We start from the raw sequence: 23,245 nt of genomic DNA, 5'->3' as shown, positions 1-23,245 counted from the left end.
GCATCAAATTCCACAAGACGTTGGCCATCAATCCTGCCAGCCTGCCTCCAGACGACAACCTAGAGGAACCTCTACAGGACGGCCTGGAGGTAATCAGCATAGTACAGACAGCCCACCCAGACCTCAAGGATTCCCACTGCCATCATCAGATGAGGTATTGTTCACAGACGGGAGCAGTTCTATCCAGGAAGAAATCAGGTATGTCGGGGCAGCAGTCCTTGAACAGGGAAACTTCTACCCAAAGAGCAGAACTAGTCACCCTAATCCAGGCTCTCCGATGGGGCAAGGAAAAGTCAGTAATCATTTACACTGACAGCAGATATGCATTTGCCACAGCACATGTGCATAGCACTGTCTACCAGGAATAAGGGTTATTAACCTTGGCTGGGAAGAACATCAAAAAGGGAATTCCATAGAGGCACAAGAGAATCCTGCTGCAGATCAGGAAGCTCGAGAGGCAGCCCTAAAACCAGTAGGGCCTCTCCAGATACACTAGGTCAGAAAATGACTTAGCCAAGCAGAAACAAGACATAAAGGAAAGCAATGGATGGTGGACACTGCCTGATGGGATGTTGTTGGTCCCAGAAGCTCTAGGTTGGACTTTGGTCAACCAGCTGCACCAGACTACCCACTTAGGTTACACCAACCTTACTGAACTCCTGAGAGGCAGGCAATGCCCAGTAAGGTCACAGGGAAAGGGAGGAGGCAGAGGGATAAGCAGGTATGTGTGGGTCTGAGTAGGGAGGAGGAGAAGGAAAGCTGGAGGATGTACAGACAGCAGGTGGATTGAGACAGCAAGCTCTCGGGTTCATGTCAGGGGAGAGACTAGGGAAGTAGCAGAGGGTCTGTGCAAGTTGAAGAAGGATTGTGTAGAGAGAAGAAGCAAAAAGAGAAAGAATAGAGGAAGTAAAAAGATAAAAAAGGATGAAAGAGAGGGACATACATATTACAGGAAGACAGGACATTGGAAGAATACTCAAAAAGAGAAGAAAATAGGACACTAAGTGAGAGAGGAAGAGTTTGTCCCTTGTAGTGGATAACAGTCTGGGATGTAGTAAAGGGAGTAACAGGCTTAGGCTACTCCTGGACCCTTGGATCAGACAATGGTCTCACCTTTCTCAGGGCAGGTAGAGCACATGAACAGGACTTAAAGGAAACTTTAACCAAATTTACTTTAGAAACCAATGAAAACTAGACCACTCTGCTCTCCCTTGCCCTCTTACAGGCGAGATATACCCCATACCAGGAGGGATTATCCCCTTATAAAATTATGTATAGTAGACCTCCTCCCATTCTTCCCAAGATCAGGGAAGAATTGAAGGCTGAAATTCACAACTACTCCTATTCAAGTTCTTGCAGGCTCTGCAGTCCGCCCAGAAGGCCATCCATAAACATCCGTGATGCTCTGCCAGTGTCCACCTCAGACCCTGTGCACCCCTTCCAGCCTGGGGACTCAGTGTGGGTAAAGAAGTTCACCACCCAGGGACTAACTCCAGCCTTGCAGGTACCACACACTGTCATCCTGACTACACCAACAGCTGTCAAAGTCAACGACATCCCAACCTGGGTGCACCATTCCCGGCTGAAGGGGGGAAAGCAAAATGGACGGTCCAGGCCTCTCCAGACCCCTTAAATATAAGACTCTTGTGTTCATCAGGACCTTGATCTCTCTGGTCATGACTGTTCAGGGAAATCCTTGTAGACCTGGGCCCCAATAGAACTGGGAACTTAGAAATGGAATATCGGGGGAGATCTTAAGAAGTGTCACCACAAAGGGGATAGAAAAACATGTTTTCAATCTTGACCTACGTGACCTCATGAGAGACACCCTAGGCACAAATGGCATTACTGAAGATGATACAGAAGATATAGAAGGACCCCTACCCTGGGGTTGCGGGACATCTATGGGGAAATGAGGACGACAAGGGACAGGAATCTATATATGCCCAGGGAGTAGTACAGTCACCACAAGTTGCTTGAATGCAAATGAATACTTTTGTCCACTTTGGGGTTGTGAAACCATATTTACTATTAAGGGCCATCTAAGAAGCAGGGACCCTCATATAGATTTTAGAAGGTTAACCAAGCCCAAGGGTTTCCCTACAGGGAACTCTAACCCCATCCATATTGATGTCACTAGTCAGCCAAACCTTTATTGGGCCACAGGAAGGACATGGGGACTGAGGCTCTACGTATCTGGTAAAGACCTTGGAATTCTATTCACCATCCAGAAGAAGTTTTCAGAAAAACAAATAACCCCCATTGGCCCATTAGCAGAGTTGACTCTCCCTATAAAGGTCTGGGTCCCACCCAAACCTACTTTAAGCCTAACCTTTGGGCCATGTGTAATGAACAACCTCATGAAAACTATACAGAGAAGAATAAATTCTGTAAAACTCCTTGTAGTTAAGGGACAATATAACCCTGTCCCAGAGGAGGAAGGAGAGTCAATGATTTGACTTATACATAAAACAGTGGGGATAAAGTAACTCCATTCTGACCCTCAGTTGCTGCACGTACACACTCTGGCAGATTTAAAAAAACAAACAAACAAACAAACATGAGGGCCTAGGAAAACTCAGAGAAAACCATAAAGATAAGGGGGTAATGGTGGCCTTGGGAAACTCAGTGGAACCATGAAGAGAAGGAGATTAATGATTGCCCTGACCTCTATAACAGTTCCTCTCTCCCCCTTTTGCATCTGTTCTCCCCCTTAATGGTGCCAAAAGTGGCACCAAAATAATGTAGTTTTTGCCTTTAAAAGCGGGCTGCAAAAATACTTGCTGCTGTCGATTTGGGGAGACTCTGTTCCCCCCCACCCCACCCGCAGCCCACTGGTGAATAAAAGTGCTCCTCATTTACAATTTGGCTGTGTCTCTGATGATGTCGCTGACACGTTACAACAAAACAACAAAGGCTATAACAATTTCTGGAGATGACAAGGAAGAGGAGAACATTTTGGTTGGGTTTCATTCGTTCATGTATGCAACAAATATATGTTAAGCTCCCGATTCATACTGGTTATCTTAGGTAAAGACATCAGGAAATGTTTCTTTGGAGGAAGTGGCATTTGAGATTGGCTTTGAAATATGGATAGGTTGGCACCAGAAAGAGATGGGGCAGAAAGGATACTCCAATGGGAGGATCAGTGTGGAAATTTTAGTGGCGCAGATGTACGATAAACACAGAGAACAGTAAGCAGTTCTGGTTGCAAGCTGCAAAGGCCACACTGGAGAAGACAAATGATAAAGTTGTCAAGGCTTATCGGTCCTGGCTGAGAAAGGACGTAAATGTGAGGCTTAGGCATTTTTCTTGATTTGGTAAGCAACAGAGGAATCTTGGAAGGTTGACAATAAAGATACATTTTAAAATTTAAAATAACATAAGAGGCACCTGTGAGATTGCCAGAGTGAGGCCACGTCAGCAGGGACGTGGGTCACACCTAAGGGAGAACTTCCTGTTGGAGGGGAAGGAGCATCTCTTCGAGGGAGAGATTGCAGCCAGGAGCTGCCTCATGGCTGGAGTCCTGCCCAATGACTGACTATAGCACCTAGAGCAAGTCGCTTAACTTCTTTGAGCCTCAGTTTCCCCATCTGTAAATTAGCACCTGCCTAGGATTATTGAGCTTTTAATCAGATAAGAACTATTACAACTTGTCAGAATAGTATTTGTCGCTTAACTTCTTTGAGCCTCAGTTTCCCCATCTGTAAATTAGCACCTGCCTAGGATTATTGAGCTTTTAATCAGATAAGAACTATTACAACCTGTCAGAGTAGTAGTTGTCAGTAAGCATCAGAGACCAGCTCTGGCAGGCTCTTGGCTCCTCTAGCCCTGTTTCCCTATCTATAAAATGGGGGTATTTATAGTATCTCCCCAAAAGGCTGTCGTGAAAATTAAACGCACTCACGTTGTTTATTATCACCCCCATATTATTACGCTATTATCACCCCCACTTTCCAGGGGACTTTCTTAGGCGCCAAGTGTTTCTGTTCCGGTGGAAAAGGAAATACAGTAGCCACAGAATGAGGCCACAGCCAAGCACCTGGGCAGGTCTTGTGCCTTCTCAGCCCTCAGGAGAGCTGAATGACAGTAAGCCCTGGGTAATATCTTTATTGTAACTGTCCCTGTGATAGTCGGGACTCGCCACCCGGCTGGGCTGCTGGGCAGATTCTAGGCATACATACGGTAGGCTCTGGAGGTGCCGGGAGCCCCGCCCACTCTCCCCCGCGGCGGGGCGGGGACAGGTTAATACTAACAGCCGCCTCCCGCCCCTCCCATGCAGAGCCGCGGGAGAACTAGACCAGCAGGTCAGCGGTCAGCGGGCAGAGCTGGTGGCTCAGGACTGTGAGGGCACGGCTGCAGGTACCAGGGGCCGGTCGCTGGCAGGCAGTACCTGGCACAGGGTGGAGGAGGGGCACTTGTCTGGGGACAGAAGGTGGCTCATGGCCTTTCCCCTAGTTTCAGGCTGCTGGGTGGGAGGGATAGGAGGAAAGAAGGGCCTCTTTCCCTGCTGACCAGTGGGTCTCGGGTTGGAGCTGGGACACCTTGAACCGCTGGGTGGACTCCAGACACCCAGACCAAGACACTGGGCCCCCGCTGACCTCTGCCCGGCTGCAGTTCCACACTGTTGGGACCTCTAGACAACCGTTCCTGCCACACTGGGGCTGGAGCCTCACCAGCCTGGCAGGAGGAATTGGAATGGGCACTGAGGGGTGGGAAACTCGGCCAAGGTCAGTCCTGTGGGAGGCCTGAAGCCCTTCCAGGCCTGGGAGGGAGGAGAGGGAGGCAGGGAACTCACAGTCCCAGCTGGCCCGCCCGGGCTCCTGTTATCTCCTTGCTTCCTGCCTGACACCAAGCCCAACAAGCCTGGGCATCCTTAGAGACTTTGGTGAAACGTCAGCCCAGAGAGGATGAGCAGCTAGCAAGGGAACACACAGCAGTGAGCACAGGCCTGCACGACTGGAGACAGGGTTGGGGGCTGGACAGGGTGTGGGCAAACACCACTTCCTCTCTGGGCCTCGGTTTCCCCCCACCTGTGAGATGGGAACATTGAGCTGGATGAGACCCCGGGATGGGGGAGGGGCTCTGAGGCAAGGGAGAAGTGGAGAAGGATGTGAGCTGTGAGCAGCGGGGTGGCTGAACCAGACCAGGCATCCAGCACGCCCAGCTGCTCCTCTGCCTCCTCTTTTTGCCCAGCCTATGTCCCTCTGTCTTTCTGCCCATTTCTGCTTCTAACTTTTGGTTCTCCTTGTCTCTCTGTGTCTCAGTCTCTGTCTTTCTCCATCTTTCCCTCTAGGTTTTTGGTTCTGATGCTTTCAGTTTCTGTTCTATTGACCCTAAGTCATCCTGCTCCTGCCCAGACAACCTTCTCTTCACCTTTATTGGGCTGGGGGCGGGGGAGGATGGGGGGCTGCAGGACTCACCACAGACTGGGCAAAGTCTCCAGCAACCTGAAACCTGGGACAACATTGATTCAGACCCTTGTCCAGACCTTGTCAGACCCTGGCCAACTCAGCTCACATGACTAAGGCAGGCTCAGGCGTTAGCAAACCAGATGGCCACCTGGACACTGGGAGAGAGGAAAGGGCAGGGCTCTTATAGAGATGATACTCCACGTGGAAGAGACCATCACTCAACAGATAGATACAGATATACAGCAGTAACAGCTGATGCACCACCATACTGTGAAGGAATAAAGCAGGGAGCAGAAGAGAATGCCAAGGGTGGAGGCGGCCGGGGCTCTAATGGTCAAGGTCAGACAGGACCCTTCCTGCCTGGTGGAGGAGGAGATGGCCCAGCCATGCATCTCCTCACTCCTTTGGGCCTGGGGCTCTAAGCTCCTCTGTTTGCCCACCTATTATGGGAGTACCTTAAGTGTTTCATTTAAAGCCTTAGGTTTCTGGTCTCCCACAGTGGCTCCCCCAGGAAGCAGGTATGTCGTAAAGCCTCTCACAGGTGCCCTAAGGGCCTGTACCCCTTCCTAGCCCAAGTGTTAGGGAGGCCTGAGATTAGTGAAAAGAGATCGGGTTCAGCTTGGCCCCTGCAACCTCTTCTTAATGCCCTCACCCCCAGGCCGGTTAAGAGGGCTGAGTCCACATTCAGACACGCCTGGGCTCAAATCTCAGTTCTCAAATGACCAACTATGTGACCTCAGTAATTCACTTCCCCTCTCTGAGCCTCAGTTTCGTTACCTATAAAATGGAGATAATTATAATGCCTACCTGAGGATTGTTGAGAGGATTTGATGGATAATGTGTGTAAAGTGCTTAGCACAGGGCCTTGCAAAATAAGTAGCCAATAAACTATTGTTATTTGCAATTATTGTTACTGTTACTATATTATCTTTTACTTGAATTGCTACATCAGCTTTCTAACGGGTTAATAGATTTCACTCCTGCTTCCACTCTGGCCCCACATGATTCTCCTCACAACAGCCATCATGATTCTGTTAAAACTAAATTAGAGCTGGTCCCCCCCCCCCCCCTCTGCCTAGCAATGAGGATTTGGGCTCAGAGACAACACCCAAACTCTTGCCTACAGCCTCACATGGCCTGCCCGTCTCCACTCACACTGCTGCAGCCACACTGGCCTCCTGGCTGTTCTTCCAACATCAAGATCTGTTTCTGAGACATGGCAGGTAAGGCCCCACCCCAGGGCCTTTGCACTTGCTGTTCCCTCCCCCTGCACTACTCTTTCCCCTCACGTGGCACACTCCCAACCTTCCCTCATGTTCCCTCAGAAAACCCCATTTATGATTGCAGCCAACCTCCACGACTGCTGGCTCCTCCCAGCTTCAGTTTCCTCCACAGCCTTATCAGTGGCTGACTTGCTTGATATTTCTGCTATTTTGCTTAGTGACTGCCTCTCACACTTTCCTGAAAGCAGAGATTGTTGTCCAGCACACAGCAAGTACTCAATAAATATTGATTAAATGAATGAACAAGAACTGTAAGGTCACTGTGGAGAGAATAGAAAACAGATATTCATTTTAAAAAATATGTATCCAACATACTCTGAGTATCTGAGCTACTTTTTAGTTCTCTGAAAACAACCAGGCCTGTACACATGCAGTTCCCTCGCCCAGGACATCCCACCAAGAGTTGTCGTTGATGGCTGTGTCTCCCAGTCCAGGAGCACGTGGTGCTTGGTGTGGCTGGACACGTGTGGGCCAAGGCAGATGAGCCAAAAAGGAGACAGATTGGTTGTGCTGGGCTATATACTGTCGAGACTGTTTTTCAGATAAGGAAACAGAAACTCAAAGAGCCAAATCATTCCCCTCAAATCACACAGCTGGGCTGGGGCCTAGATCAGAATCCAGAGAACTCAGCCCTGTGGGGCATGGGGATTTAGGTTTTCAGTGCTTGGGACCCATTGCCCATAGATGACATCCAGTCTTCTTACCTGTCCTGTCTGCCCTTATCTTCCCATCAAGCCCACTTACTACTCCAACCATAGTGGCCCAGGCTCATTTCTGTCCCAGATCCTTTGCAAAATCTGTTCCTGTTACCTAAATGCTCTTTAGGTATTTGTATTATAGTTATGTGCCACTTAACAACAGGGACATTCTGAGAAGCGTTCTTGGGCAATTTTATTGTTGTTACACAAACCTTGACTGTATAACCTATACGCCTAGACTACAAGCCTGTACAGCATGTTACTGCACAAGACCTCACAAGATTAAATCACGAACAGGAGAAAATGATGCAATCAGGAGATATTGGAAACAGGATAAGTATAAGGCTGCTGCCAACATAACTTGGCATACTGTCTTTTTTTTCTTTTAATATGTTTTTATTGATTTTTTTTAGAGAGAGAGAAACATCAATGTGAGAGAGATACATCAATCGGTTGCCTCCTGCACTCCCCCTTATAGGGATCAAGCCCACAACCCAGGCATGTGCCCTGGCCGGGGATCGAACCGGGACCTCTCAGTCCATGAGATGATGCTCAATCCACTGAGCCACACTGGCTGGGCATGGCATACTGTCTTACAGAAACCTTTTTTTAGTAAGTAGAAAGAGTACACTCTAAAACAATAAAAAGTATAGTATAGTAAGTACATACACCAGTAACAGTCGTTTGTTATCATTATCAAGTGTTATGTACTATAGACTGTGTAAACTACACTCTTACTGGGCTGGCAGCACAGTAGGTTTGCTCACACCTGCATCCCCACAAACACATGAGGACAATGTTACACTTCGACATCACTAGGCCATAGGAGTTTTTCAGTTCCACTATATTCTAGTGGGACCACCATCATACGTGCAGTCGGCATTGACCAACTATGTGGTGTTTGACTGTATTGTATGTCTGTTGTTTTTTTTTAATTTTTTTCTCTATTGATTTTTTTAGACAGAGAGAGAGAGAGAGACATTGATGAGAGAGAACATGGACTGGCTGCCTCCTGCATGCCCCCCACTGAGGATCAGGCCCACAACCTGGGCATGTGCCCTGACTGGGAATTGAACTGGCAACCTCTTGGTACATGGGTCGACGTTCAACCACTGAGCCACACCAGCCAGGCTGTATTGTCTTTTTAATTTAAAAAATATTTAAACATTTGATCCATCAGGAATTGATTGGGGAGGGGGGGTTAGAATTAAGAAAGAGATCCAGATTTATTTGTTTTTCCCCAAATGATGACTCAATAGCAAGTCTTATTGTCTAGACTGGCTCTATGCAGGAAAACTACATATTTGTAAATGTGTAACTGGCTTCCTTGCTGAACTCCGGCATTGGTTTAATAGCCTTTCAGATGATAAAGGTAACTGGTTTCTGCAAATTTACCTACTGTCTTTAATTATTTACTTATTCCTATTTATCAGGCATATCATTTATCACCCCTATATTCATCACCTTTGCCCCCAAGTTTACTTCTAACCTTTTGGTGGCTCTTTAAGATGTCTCTCATTAACTAATTTTGTTTGATTTTTATTTTTTATCAAATCCTGATTGGGGCAGGACCTGAGTTTCTGAGTTGGGGCATTAATTGTAAAGGAGATAAATATGCTCATTAGTTTTTGGTTACTATAAGTGATCAATATACATCCTTGAATATATGTCTCTGTACACTTAGGCAGTGTTTTGCTGTATATAAAATGAGAGTGTCAAACAAAATAGAAGCTTATTTACAACTTAAACAACATTAAATAGAGAAAATAATTCAGTGGCAGGCACACTATCCCCCATAGTATAAAATGGCTGCTGGACTTCCGGCCATCACATCTGAGTTCCAAATAGCAGAATAGAGGAAGAGAAAAACCATACACTCCCCTTATCTCTAAGGAGATTTCTCAAGTCTCTTATTACATCATCGTCCTGAGCTTGATCAGATGGCCAGGCCTAGCTGCAAGGGAGGCTGGGAAATGTAGTCCTTTAACTTGGTGGCTATTAGCCCAACCAAAAATCTGGTCTCTGTAACAACTAAGGAGGAGAGAATGGCTATTGAGGAGCATCTAGCAGCCTCGGCCTTGAAATATCATACAATGCTCTACCTGTTTGTTCCTTCCATATTGTTTCATCAACCATAATCAGAACTCTGCCTGAGTTGATACAGGGCAGCTTTTTTTCAGTGGGCTTCTGCCAGCTTTACCCCAGATTCTGGTCTCAGGTGGAGTGGGCAGCCATCACCTGTCTCTGGGTCTTCTTGGACAGTACAGTGTGAAACTGAGAAGTGACACCAGAGCTGCTGGTCTTTGAGAGCTTGTTTGGAGGCTCTAGCAGAGCGCACAGCTACTCACGTACCCTTGACCAAAGAACGGTCCTCTCCTCTATCAGGGAAGGTCATCCTCTTTGACCCAGAGTGTGTAGTTTTGGGAGGGACACACAGAGAACAGTGAGGGAGAAAGGGGACACCTGCCTAGCCAGCCAGATCAGCTGAATCAACCCTGGAGATCAATGGGGTGACAGATGTCGCAGCCAGATCACCCTCACATCCCAGGACTTCCAGGCTGTGAAAGAGATCCTCTCCTTCCTCCACTCCACTGGTTGTCCAGGAACACCTGCCCACATTTTGCAGCCATTCAATTACCTGCCTTGGCCAAAGTAGGGTGAGAAACTCTGCCCCGCACCTAGTCCCAGCTGCCCCTCCTCTCCACCTCCAGCTCACCTCTGCCTTGGCCCATGGTTGCACTGAGTTCTGCAGCCCATACCCCTCTTCCTCATGCTTTTCTCTGGGGACAGCCCCTTTGGCTTTTCTGCTTTTATCCCTCAGAGCTCTGGACACAAAGTAGGTGCTTAAGCATTCCTTGTTGATTGATTAAGAGGAAGTGTCTGGAGACCAGGACAGAGACAGAGGCCCAAGAATGGGCTCCAGCCCCCACTTTGCCTCCAGCTAGTGAGAGATCCTGGGCGAGCCACACTCAAAACTAAGGGGTTGCAGTAGCTACGGGGCCAGGCAGGGTCCAGGCAGGTACCCTAAGTTAAAGAGGGCCAAGAGTGATGGTTGCCAGGTGGGCATGCAGGCCTGGTGTGGTCTTCCAGAATATTCTCAAGAAACCAGAAATCTGCCCCCCACCACCCCGCCCAAGCAAGGTCCAGTCTTTATTTCCAGTCTGTTGCAAACTCATGCATTTTTACTTTTACAGTAAAATGACTTATTAGATAAATGAAAAATTTTAAACCGAAGACTTGCAAAATACACGCCCCCCCATTTGCACTGTGAGATTTGACATGACATTCGAAGAAATCAGAAAGCTTGAGTTTTGTATGCCGCCCCCCTCAAATTGCAGATTTCAGGAACTAATAGTTTATAACACACAGCAAACCGAAGAACGCATCTGGGCTGCCAGAGGAGGTTTCCTGGGGACAGGGTCCTGCAGAAAGCTCCAGGGTCCGAGCACAGCAGAGGCAAAGTGGGGAGCAGCCGGGCAGGCGGCCATTGCTTGGAGCTGCTCCTCTCCCGTGGCACCTCTTGGTGCACCAGAGCCAGGCTGCCTGGGCTGTTAGTCCAGCTTCACAGGTGAGAGAACAGAGCTTAGCGAAGGCCCCAGACGGGAGGTGGCAGGTGGGGACTGAAAGCAGGTCAGACTGCATTCTGCTGCGGCACTTCCCAGAGGGGAAGTGAGGTCACTCCAAAGCGGTGGATTGGGTTTCCTCCCTGGAGGGAGGAGGAAGGAGGTGGAGGGTTTAAGAGTCAGTTCTGGGTGTGGGGACCGTGCTGTGGTGTGAAGACTTTTCTGGGTGAGGCACAGCCACAAGAAACACCCCTGCGCCCTGGCCAGGTGGCTCAGTTGGTTGGAGTGTCATCCATGTACCCAAAGGTTGTAGGTTCCATTCCCCATCAGGGCACATACCCAGGTTTCAGGTTTGATCTCCAGTTGGGGTGCATATGGGAGGTAGCCGAAGGATGTTTCACTCTCACATCGATGTTTCTCTCTCCCCCCCCCCTTTCCTCTCTCTCTAAAATCAATGAAAACATATCCTCGGTGAGGATTAAAAAAAGAGAGGGCGAGAGACACTCCTCCATGTTCTAGAAGAACAGAGACGAGAAGTTAAAGACTGACATTGTGAACTGCATAGAACCAAGGAATCAGAGGTCACCACAGGGTCATGGGGGAACCAAGTATTGCAGGGGACCGGCTCCAAATCCCACCTCCCAGCCTCAGGAGAGCCCTCCACCCCTGCGGACCCCACCCTGTTTCCCATCTGTAAAAGGAGGGGACCGGCCCAATCAACATTAGACATTTCTCTCCTCCAAAATGGTGCATGTACCACCGGTGATTTCATGTGGCTCCACGTGGGAAATTGTTGTCCCTTTTTCAATTTGAATAGTCATGTGTTCATTTTCATGTAAATGAGAAAAAATAATAGCTAAACCTCAGTGAGTGCTTACTGTGTGCCTGGTACAGTCTGAGGCAAAAGAAACTCATTAACATATTTGCATCTCACTGATACTGTCATTGTCCTCTAGTTACCGATGAGGAAAATGAGGTACAGAGAGGTAAAGTCACTTGCCCAAGGTCACCCTAGTAAGTGGCAGAGCTGGGCTCAAGCCCAGGCCACTGGCTCCGTAGCCTCACTTCTAGACTCCCCAATATTTTTGCTAATACAGAGGGGAGATCGAAGAGATTAGTGTCACAGGTGGTGTGACACAGGTCACTGGGAAGGGGTAAGCAGATGGTAGAATGGTTCTAGAGGGCTAGAGTTAGGTGGTCTCTGCCGGCCTGTTCAGCTAGAGCATTCTATAATTTCAGGAAAAATGCCTGATTGGAATTTTAGGTCAAGTAACCATATTTTTGTAATAGGTAGTATGTTTAAATGGTTCACAAGTCAAAACTATATTAAAAGGTCTACAAACCTTTTTTATTTTTTATTCTCACCTAAGAATGCATTTATTGATTTGAGAGACAGAGGAAGGGAGAGAAACATCGATCAGTTGCTTCCCCCAAGCGCCCCAACTGGGGATCGAACCCACAACTTAGGTATGTACCCTGACCAGTAATCGAACCCACAACTTTTTGGTGTATGGGACAACTGAGCCACCCGGCCAAGGCCACGGATCTTTTTGTATAGGTGCCACAGACATCTAGCAGTTCCGGTGTTCAAGAGCTGCTTTGAGCAAATACAAGCCAAGAGAACATAGTCTTCCTCCTGTTTCCTGTGTCCAAAAGGCAGCACACGGTCTATCTACCTTGATCTTGTTTCCTTATCAACATAGCCTTGAGACCTGTCCCTGTCAGCCAAGGAGCTCTCCTGCATTCCTCGGTCCTTTTACCGGGTGAGAGCCACCCCAAGACATTCCTTTTCTTAGCCTCTCCTTTGTGGATAGGCACTTGAGTCATTTCTTCTGTTTTGCTATTACAAGACCACAAGGAATAATGACCTCATACATGCATGATTTTGTCCAGGTCAGGTAACCATTGGGACAATCTCATGGTGAGAAATGGCACCTTGGAGTCATTGTTCATTGACATTTCCCATGATGAAGGAAGATGACAATCTTTTCATACGTTTAAGGCTTATTTATACTTTTTCTCTGAACCATTCATGTGCTTTGCCCACCTCTCTATTGGGTCTTTCTGTTCTTAATTTCTAAAAACTCTTTATGTATTAGAAAGATGAGCTCTTTTTCTGCAATTGACATTGCAAATATTTTCCCTCAGGTTGTCATCTGTATTTTAATCTTGCTGTTGGCATTTTTTGCCTTTTTCACAGAGAGTATTTTATTGTTGTTGTTGTTTTTAACCCTCACCTGAGGACATGTTTTTATTGATCTGAGGGAGAGAGAGAGAGAAACATCAATCAGTTGCCTCCTGTAAACACCCTGACTGGAGGTTGAACCGCAACCTAGGTATGTGCCCTGACTGAGAATCAAACCCGAAACATTTTGGTGCATAGGATGCCGCTCCAACCAACTGAGCCACCCAGCCAGGGCTTTTGTTGGTCTTTTGTTTTGATATTTATCCAGTTGAACATATCAAACTTTTCTCGGGTGTTCTTTGGCTTTACAATTCATGGTTAGAAAGTCTTTCCTACTGGAAGGTTAGTTATAAAGGAATTTGTTCATGTTTTCTGCTAATGAAAAGCCAACTTGTTCGTGAAGAAAGGAATAATAAGAGAAAACTCTGGGCCCCAAAGCCCAGACAGTGACCCTGACCTTGCTCACCTGGTATTTTTCTCTGCAGGCCCTGCTGCAGGCTGATCTGAGGAGGTGGCAGCCTCTGGCCCAGGGCAGGCATCGCCATGGCCCTCCTTACACACCTGCTGGTCTGCACCTTCGGGATTGGCTCCTGGGTGGCCATCAGCGGGCTCTGGGTAGAGCTGCCCCTACTGGTGACGGAGCTGCCTGAGGGCTGGTACCTGCCCTCCTACCTCACGGTGATCATACAGTTGGCCAACGTCGGCCCCCTCTTCTTCACCCTGCTCCACCACTTCCGGCCAGGCTCTGTTTCTGAGGTGCCCATCATCTTTGCTGTACTGGGTGTGGGCACTGTCACCTGCACCCTCTTTGGCTTCCTCTGGAATGTCACCTCCTGGGTGCAGGGCAGTCGCCACAGCATCTCGTTCATGGTCCTCACCTTCTTCCTGGCCCTGGTGGACTGCACCTCCTCCGTCACTTTCCTGCCCTTTATGAGCCAGCTGCCCACACACTACCTCACCACCTTCTTTGTGGGTGAAGGACTCAGCGGCCTCCTGCCTGCCCTGGTAGCTCTTACCCAGGGCTCAGGGCTCACCACCTGCGTCAACGTCACTGAGACACCTTCCACCACCTCAGGCCCTAACACCACCAGGAAGACCGACATTCCCCAGGTACTCCAGTGCTCTGCGCTCGGTCACAGCAAGACCGTGTGGAGACTCGTGTTTCCGAAACGTTGGGTGGACCCATGTCCTTGACTTGGCTGCACTTTAGAATACCTAGGAGAGCCACTGAAACACACCAGTGGGCTCCCCATGCAATGGACCCATTAAATAAGACTGAGCGTGGGGCTTTCCTGAAACCCTGGAGGTCAGATGTGTTTTGGAATCTGGAGTTTCAGCTTTTAGAACACACCTACCCCACCTGTGAGGCAGCAACCCAGCACAGTGACACCACTGTCCAGGCCTGGGGACGTCCCTGCCCACTGGCAGATGAGGGCTGTAAACGGCCTCATGTCAACAGCTTCTCATCCCTTCAAGTATTGCTGCCACCTGAGTCCTCAATTCTGGGCCTTTGGGATTTCAGAATTTCAAAACGTGGATTGTGAACTCGTATTTATTCAGAATCCCCAGGTGGTGCTAATGTGCAGCCAGGGCCGAGGACTGCAGACTTGAGACGATGCTTCAGCACCGCATAGCGTTGAAACATCTGTCGACATATGAAACCTCCAAACTGGTAGAGAAACTTTATAAGAGTTTATTTGGGCCAAAACTTATGATAACTGTCAGGAATCAAGATCTCAGATGCTTTGGAGAATACCAGTTTTTGCAATTTCTTCTCTGGTTTGAAATTAAGGAAGGAATTTAAGGAAGATGACATGAAGAAGGGAGAAAGCAGGATGGGTATTGGATTAGAGGATAGTTAAGATAGTAAATTAAGATTACTGCTCGCATTTCACAGGTGTGTTAACCTAGATGCACAGAAGCAAGGGGCAGGGCTTGCTTAAGACAAAGGTAAGCCTTTCACTAAAGAAGTTATATGCCTGGCCCTGGCCAGTTTGGCTCAGCGGTTAGAGCATCGGTCCATGGACCACAGTGACCTGGGTTCAGTTCCCATAAGGACACCTACCTCAGTTGCAATTTGTCCCCAGCCAGTCGATCTCACATCAATGTTTCTCTTTCTCTCTTCCTCCCTCTCTCCCTCCCACTCTATCTGAAGATAAATGTAAAAATATCCTCAGGTGAGGATTAAAAAAAAAAAGAAGAAGAAGAAGAAGTTATATGCCTGGAGCATGTCTGGGAATTTGTGATCAGATCAGCCTGTGTGAGGTTACTTTCTACAGAACCGCTTTTCTGACTTCAATTCCCTCTTTGTCATAAATCAATCCATAGGATGCACTAATGACCAACCTTTTGGTTGGACTGTAGTCTCACAGGGCTAGGAAGGCTCATGTCTATGAAGTCTCAGCATCGATGTGGTATTGAAATGGTGGGCCACTGGCGATGGGACAATATGTAAACATGGGATATGAGTTGAGGCCAGATTTTCCCCCAAAAGGAAGGACAGGTAAATGGAAGGCAGTTGGGTCTTACAGATTTCATTGCAAAAAACACTCTGGTCATTTCTATCCTGTGAACTATCAGGATCCAAGTTTTGCCTTCTGTCTCATTTTTCTTTTTTCTTTTAAAATATTTTTTCTTTACTGATTTTAGAGAGAGAGGAAGGGAGGAGAGAGATAGAAACATCAGTGAGAGAGAACATCGACTGGCCTCATGCACACCCCCAACAGGGGATCAGGCCCACAACCTGGGCATGTGCCCTGACCAGGAACCGAACCGGTGACCTCTTGGTGCATGGGTCGACGCTCAACCACTGAGCCACATCGGCCGGGCTGTCTCATTTTTCTATATTGCGCATCTAGTGTAATATTTACATAAGCCATAAAAAAGGGTGTCAAAAGTTATGTATTTTTAGTAATCATAAGAAGTTGGACTACATAGAAAAACCCAAAGAACAAGGATAGTTATTATTATGACTAATAGTACTGGCAGACAGGTAAGGACAATTAAACAATGGTTTCTGAGTTAGACATCAATTGGTAGGTATCCAGACCTTGTCAGTGTTTGGGGCAGCCGTCCTCCTCGGCCGGCAGTGGCTGCTCGTGCTAGAGTCTTTGATGTCCATAGACAGAGGTAGATACCCACTTGCAGTTAGGTGCCTCATAAGGTCCTTTCCAATAAGGCTAGAGAGTGTCTTTTAGTGGATGTCCTTTCCAAAAAAACATAATCTCCAGGTAGCAGTCAATGATCTTTAAAGTCTCTGTCTCCTGGGAGCTCACTACAAAAGGCCGCAGCTACCTATTTGGCATTTTCTTGAAGTGACTCCATCACACCTTGGCAATAGTGTAAGCTGTCTCCTTTCAATAATATCAGTTCATAAGTTTCTTATCTACTTTAGTCTAGCTTAAATGCACTGTGATGCATGAGGAATGCAAAAACTTAAAAAATGGGGTTTGCCAAAGAGCCCTAAATACCAAGTGGCTGCCTTGGGTTTTTCATGGTCCCGACTGTTTGCTTAATTTACAAGTATTGTTTAACCACACAATACCTTAGAAGTTTTCTCATCATTTATTTTACAATACTTCCCATGCAGTTTAACATAAAAACAAAAGCTTTGAGGTATTCCAGTGACCCTCTGGAACACCGCAAAGTTATTCCTACTTATATTTTTAATCCTTAAAACCTCAGTTTCTACTGAAAACTAAGAAGTAAGCAATTCGCATTCTTTAGCTTAAATTTATATAGACATTTTATTACATCTGGAAACACGTTTCATAGACATCAAAGTCAATTATTCACATAAACTTATATTGTAAACCCAGGTAAAATATGAATTTTATATTTAAAATCAATAACTCAAAAAATATGTTATACTCAAACCAACAAACTTAAAATAACTTTTGCTAACTAAAAATTAATCTTAGCTCATGTGAACTTGAAAAGCATTTGAACTCATTTCCATTTTCTGAGAATTTTAGAATACCCAACCCTTACAAGCACTTGCATTTAAATTAATTTTAACAATACCATCCATAGGTAGAAAAGTATCTCACATTGACAACACACCTATAGAGACACACTGGTTTACAAAAGAACAGTTGGATCCAAATTTTGTTTTGGACAGAGTTACAATTTATATCTGTCCTTCACAAGTCAAGTTTTAAATGACATTCCCCGTTTAACATAAGGACAGCCATTTTTAATGCCTCAAAGAACTGGGTTGACACCTAACTGACACCATAGGTGGATCCATGTATTTAAATGCTCTGTTTGAAGCTTCAAGAGACCAATTAAATACGTTTTGCCATTCATTCTGCCTAGTTTTATAGCCGGCTATTTCTAACTGTGTGTACAAAGTCTCATTTAGAAGTTCTGAAGGGTCTTCATCTCAGCCCTCCTAGCGCTAGTGGGAGGCTGGCTGTCACGGGCCTTGCTGCCCTTGCAGGCATGATTTCCCTGGTTAATTTTAGTTTTTTCTTTGAGATCTGTAGAGTCGGAACGAACTTTTAGGGACCAACATTCATGACCACATCTCTAGACAAGCCAAATATCCCTGTAGGAAAGTTTTTCTTCAGACAACCCCGCAAAGATCCTTAGTCCCCTAATAATACCTGAGCGAGAGCTCCCAGATGCCACCAGAACTGTGACACGTTCCAAGGCTCAGGCCCCTCTCTCCGTGTGTGAACCCGTCCCAAGGCCCTGCCCTCCTCCCTGGGCTCCTGCAGCCTCTCCGGTATCGGCTGCACTGCCGCACTGGAGCGCCCCTGGTGCTCATCCCCAGCACTCCGGATTTGGGGGTCTGCACCAACTATTGTTACCCCATTGTCTATTCGGGTTGGAGAAGCAGGTATCCTTTCTCTTTTGAAGCCAAAGGAAGTTCAGTATCTCATTTAACCAGCAAAGATTTTGTTCAGACTCTCACTAAGCAATCAGTTAAAAAAGCCAAAATTAAAAGCAGCAAACCTCCCTCCCCCCACCACCCCTTTATTTTTCTTTCCCTGGGCTATCTCAACCCTCATCCACCTGATTTTCTAAGAACAGCTCAGATAAAGCCATGGCCAGCCTCTTAAAGCCGGAGGCCCAGGATTCCAAGAGAAAAGTCACCGAAGTTCACCCAGGGAAAAGGGGAGCCAGGAGCGCAATGGGCTCTGGCTGGTACCAGCACTGCGTCCAGGCCACAGCACAGTCCTGGGTGGCCTTCTGCAGAATCCTGCCGACGACACCAAGTAAATGTCAACATAAGAAACATCCAGACCTGTAGAAAATTTGTAGCAGAGTTTATTTGAGCCAAAACTGTTGACGATTGCCAGGAACCCAGATCTCCAATGTCTTGGAGAATAATGGTTTTGCAGTTTCTTTTACGCATTTGAAATTAAGGTGGGAATGTAAGGAAGATTACGTGAAGGTGGGAAAAAGCAAGGTGGGTACTGGATTACAAAATAGTTAAGATTATGTGCTCTCTCCAGGGCTCTGAAAGGGGACATTTCACAGGGGTGCTAACCTAGGTGTACAGAAACAATGGATAGGGCTTACTTAAGGCGAAATTAAGCCTTTTACTAAAGAAGTTATAGGCCTAGGGCATGACTACCCACCATGACGTGCCCAGTTAAGAATTTATGATCAGATCACCATGGGAGGTAACTTTTCCCAGAATCCTTTTTATCGACGTGTCCAAATTCCTTGCACTGCATGGTAGACAATTTGCATGTCTGGTGTTATCCAAACCACAGCAGTGCAGCGACTGCAGACCAGTGGAACATGCCGCCGTAGCGTGCAGGCAAATTTTATAAGTGTTTGAATTAGTTGATGACATTTAAATTATTTTGAATTTCACATATATAAATCTAGACGTATGATATCTCTTGAAAAGAAATTTGACCACACAGGGCTACGTCACAACAGGGTGAGTTGAGGGGGCTGCTCTCCCGCTGGTGGTCCTCAGCCAGCCCCTCCTCTGAACATATATTTGGTTGCCAGCCCTGGAAGCAGGCAAGTAGGAAGGCAGAGCTGAGTCAGAAGAACCAAGTGGACTGATTTCACCACATACTCCCCGTGACCCTCAGATAAGATGAACTGTTCTGATACCTCTGTTCCCTCTGAAACAGGATAATGGTCCCCACTGCACAGGGCTGTTAGGAGGTGCCCGTGAGCCAATGCTTGCAAGGTGCTGGGGCCCAGTGAGCAGTTGGTCAGTATGAGCATTTAATATCGTGACCTCCGAAGTTATGTGTATGTTATTCATCACGTACTTATTAATAATAATGTATCTTATATATTGTATGTTATCATTATTAATGTTACCTGTGTCCCAACGTCACCCAGAGATCCGATGACCCTTGTTTTGTCTTTCCCCAGGGAAATAACAGCACTCCTGTGCCTGGCTTCGCTGGGGTGGCGTCCTCCGTGGTCCATCTGGAAAGCCGCTACCTCCCTGCCAACTTCTCGCCCTTGGTCTTCTTCCTGCTGCTCTCCTTCATGATGGCCTGCTGCCTGCTTGCCTTCTTTTTCCTCCAGCGTCACCCCAGGCGCTGGAAAACCTCCACCGAAGACCTCCTCACCTCCCAGGTCACCCTCCACTCCATCCGGCCACTAAAAGAGGACCTGGGCCCCCCAGGCCCAGTGGACAGCAGTATGAGCCAGGAGCATCTGGAGGAGAAAACGGGCCCCTACTTCCCGGCCCACCTGCTCTTCACCTACGTCCTCGTGGCCTTTGTGAACGCACTCACCAATGGCGTGCTGCCTTCTGTGCAGACTTACTCTTGCCTGTCCTATGGGCCAGTTGCCTACCACCTGTCCGCCACCCTCAGCTCCATGGCCAACCCTCTGGCCTGCTTCATCTCCATGTTCCTGCCTAACAGGTCCATCTCTGACTGGTCTTGGCATCTCTGGTTGGGGATTACTCCATTTCAAAAGGCAGAGTTCCAAACCCCACTGTCAGGCTATATGTGTGGTGGTTAATAATATGGTTTCTGGAGCTGGACTGCCTGGGTTCAAATCCTGGCTCTGCCACTTACTGGCTGTGAGATACTGGATAAGTCACTCTACCTCTCTGTGCCTCAGGGATACCTAGCTGAAAAATGGGGATGATAATTGTTCTCCTAGGGTAGCTGGGAGCATGAGATGAGCTACTTTGGTAAAGCTTTCAGAGTGGTTCCGAGGCATGACAGGTCCAATATGTTGACCATCACGGCCATTGGCCCATGAGAAGCAGCAACTCCGCAGGAACTGAAGTTCCCAGTTACAAATTGAAACCCTCAGGCTCAGAGAAAGGGCTGGCCTCATTCCAGTTTCCCGGATGTCAGCCCTGCCCTCCTGCCTCCAGCCCAGGCTGGTTCCCTTACAGCTGCAGTTTTAAAGAATGGCTGAGCAAATTGATAGAATGCAGACTGAGCCAGACTAGACTGGACCTGGGATTTCAAATTTTAATAAGCAACTTAAGTGGTTCTAATGCAAGGGCTTCAGACCCCCAAGGGAGAAAAGCTCAACTTGGGGTCTGGAAACTTTAGGTCCCACAACTTCCCTTCTACCTCCCTGCCTTGCTTACCCTCGCTGGCCTCTCAGACCTGCACACACCCACCCCTCCAAGCCCTGCCCACCCCCAACTGGCCACACTCTCCTCATCCAGCCCTGCCCACCCCCACTCACTGGCCGCACTCACCTCCCCAACACTGCCCACCCCCATCAGCTGCATCCACATCACCTATCCCTGGAAGGAGAGAAAATGAGTACAGGAGAGTTAGACAGAAAATGTCAATTTACCAGAAGGCTGAATTGTCTCCCTTGGGGCTTTAAAAACTGGTTGGAGACTAGAGATTTCTGGGGAAGCAAGACAAGAGACCACAGACCTGTGGAATCTGAGATGCCCAGAATGTTAGAAATTCAGAATCTGAGAGTCAAGGAGCCCAAGAATCTTGAAGCAGAAAGAGTCTTTAGAGGTGGGCAGACCCTCTGCTTGCACCCAGCACACAGACCAGCCTTGGTGCCTGAAGACTGGATAGGAGGACCCAGGGACAAAGACTTCAAATGAAAAACAGTGTCCTCAATTGTCAGACCTGAATTCTGAATGGAAGGCCACCAATAGAGTGCATCCAAGCTGGCCACCAGGGCCCCTGGACCATGCAAACCAGTTATAGACAGGGGTAGCTGAGGCCAGAGGAGGGGTCACCTGGGGTCACACACACCCCCTGCAGTGCCAGTGCCATGATCAAAGCCACCTTTTCTTCAGCCCAGCTTCCTGTCTGAGGCTGAGCGTGTTACAAGACGAAAGGGCAGCTGGGGAAACACCAGTAGGGCGCATGGCCAAGGTCAGAACCTGCACGTCCTGCTCCCACAGTCCCCTCAAGACTCATCTTGTGGGTGAGGAAACTGAGGCTCAGGAACCAGTCTCACAGCTTAAATGGTGGAACTGGGATTAAAACCAGGTCTGTGTAGCACCAGAGTCATTGTTTCTCCAGGGTGACTTAGGCCAGCCTTGTCCCTCGGGAGCCTCACTGACCCGCTTGAGCCTGGTGGCCTGGAAGTTTCCACATGGGTCTAACCTCTGACCCTGGAGATGCTGACCATTCCATGTGGCTCTCGGGATGGGGGCGGCAGAGGTTAGGCTTCTCACTGACTCCATTCACCTTCCCCACTCTGCCCTAGGTCTCTGGTATTCCTGGGGGTCCTCACAGTACTTGGCACAGGCTTTGGGGCCTACAACATGGCCATGGCGGTGATGAGCCCCTGCCCCCTCATGCAGGGCCACTGGAGTGGAGAAGTCTTCATTGTAAGTATCTGCTCCCACAGGTGCCTCCTCACCTAGCGGCCTGGGGAGGCGGGGGGTCCAGTCCTTTCTATGGACCAAAGTCTCTGTGGTTGCTCCCTTAGGAATCCCCATGTTGCTGGGGGGACCGGGGTTGGGGGGCGAGGTGCAGGCTTAGGAAGCTGAGGTTGCTGGCCCGAGGTGATGATCCAGCCTCTCCTCGGAAAGCCACACTCTTCACATGTCTGTGTCAGCAGTGGCCTTCTCCCAGAGGCGCTTGACTTGATCCTGAGGGACAGAAAAGCCACTGGGCTCTTTTTTGCCCTTGGGGAGGGGTCAAGTCCTGTTAGGTCATCCTACACCCTTCACCCCTAGGATCTGCCCCCAAAACCCCTGCACTCTGCATCTCTCCCTCCCTATGTCCGCAGGTGGCCTCGTGGGTGCTTTTCACCGGCTGTCTGAGCTATGTCAAGGTGATGCTGGGCGTGATCCTGCGCGACCGCAGCCGCAGCGCCCTCTTGTGGTGCGGGGCGACGGTGCAGCTGGGCTCACTGCTTGGAGCTCTGCTCATGTTCCCGCTGGTCAACGTGTGGCGGATCTTCTCATCCGCGGACTTCTGCAGGCTGCAGTGCGCCGTCTAGGTCAGTGGAAAACTGGGGCCCGGAGAGACGAGGCAAGGGCCCAAGGTCACTGGGCAAGTGCTGGGGGTCTCGGAGGCAGAGACTGAGGACTTGAACCATCAACACAAACTCCCCTCCTTAAGGTGGGTAATTCCACAGGCCTCACAGGGGACCTGGGAATGCAAAGCACAGCCCTCCCCCAACTCTGAGTCTCGAGGTTTGCAGTTCCACTCTTTCAGAACTTCCTTCCCACAGCTTGAGAGAACTAACTGGGAGCGCCCAGCTGGAGGCAGGCTCGGGGCTGTTAGAAGGGAAACAGCTGAGAGGGTGAGCACACTCTTACAAGCTGTGTGACCTGGAGGAAGTCACTTGATTTTTGTGTGTGTGCCTATGTTTCCGTATCCATAAAAAGGGGGTTGTAATAAATAGCACCTACCTCATAGATTTGACACAGGGACAGGAGGGAAACACACCCAGTGTGTAGCAAAACCGCCTGGGCCACTTCCTGATCTGATGACTAACAATAGTAACAAGAGTGAAATCAGCACAGCCTGAAGTGGCCAGAGGGCTTGAGAGAGGATCCCTGTCCCATTTCCTTTTTCCCACTATCCTCACAGAGAAGCTTCTAGAAGAGAGATGGCTAATGGTGGAATCTCGGGCAGGTTGGCTTCCTGATTCCCAGTATGGAGGGACACTGTGCCCCACACACCCCTCCCTATCACCCCTCCTGAGCCATGAAGGCTTG

The 23,245-nt window shown here is 48.3% G+C and overlaps 1 protein-coding gene across 1 annotated transcript; it reads left to right on the top strand.

Annotated features, from left to right (window-relative positions):
- The first annotated feature begins 13,061 nt into the window (after nucleotides 1-13,061).
- SLC52A3 (solute carrier family 52 member 3) lies at nucleotides 13,062-22,553 on the top strand. Its single transcript, XM_036245787.1, is given in 9 exon segments — nucleotides 13,062-13,180; nucleotides 13,372-13,444; nucleotides 13,447-13,580; nucleotides 13,582-13,636; nucleotides 13,638-13,670; nucleotides 13,672-14,253; nucleotides 19,495-19,997; nucleotides 21,781-21,904; nucleotides 22,309-22,553. Coding segments are annotated over 9 exon segments (1,836 nt in total). The 3' UTR covers nucleotides 22,522-22,553.
- Nucleotides 22,554-23,245: the final 692 nt, after the last annotated feature.

This window comes from Molossus molossus, unplaced genomic scaffold (assembly GCF_014108415.1).
Source record: "Molossus molossus isolate mMolMol1 unplaced genomic scaffold, mMolMol1.p scaffold_m16_p_6, whole genome shotgun sequence".
Taxonomy (NCBI): domain Eukaryota; kingdom Metazoa; phylum Chordata; class Mammalia; order Chiroptera; family Molossidae; genus Molossus; species Molossus molossus.
Note: the sequence above shows the minus strand (reverse complement) of the source record. Positions and strands in the feature narration are given on the sequence as shown.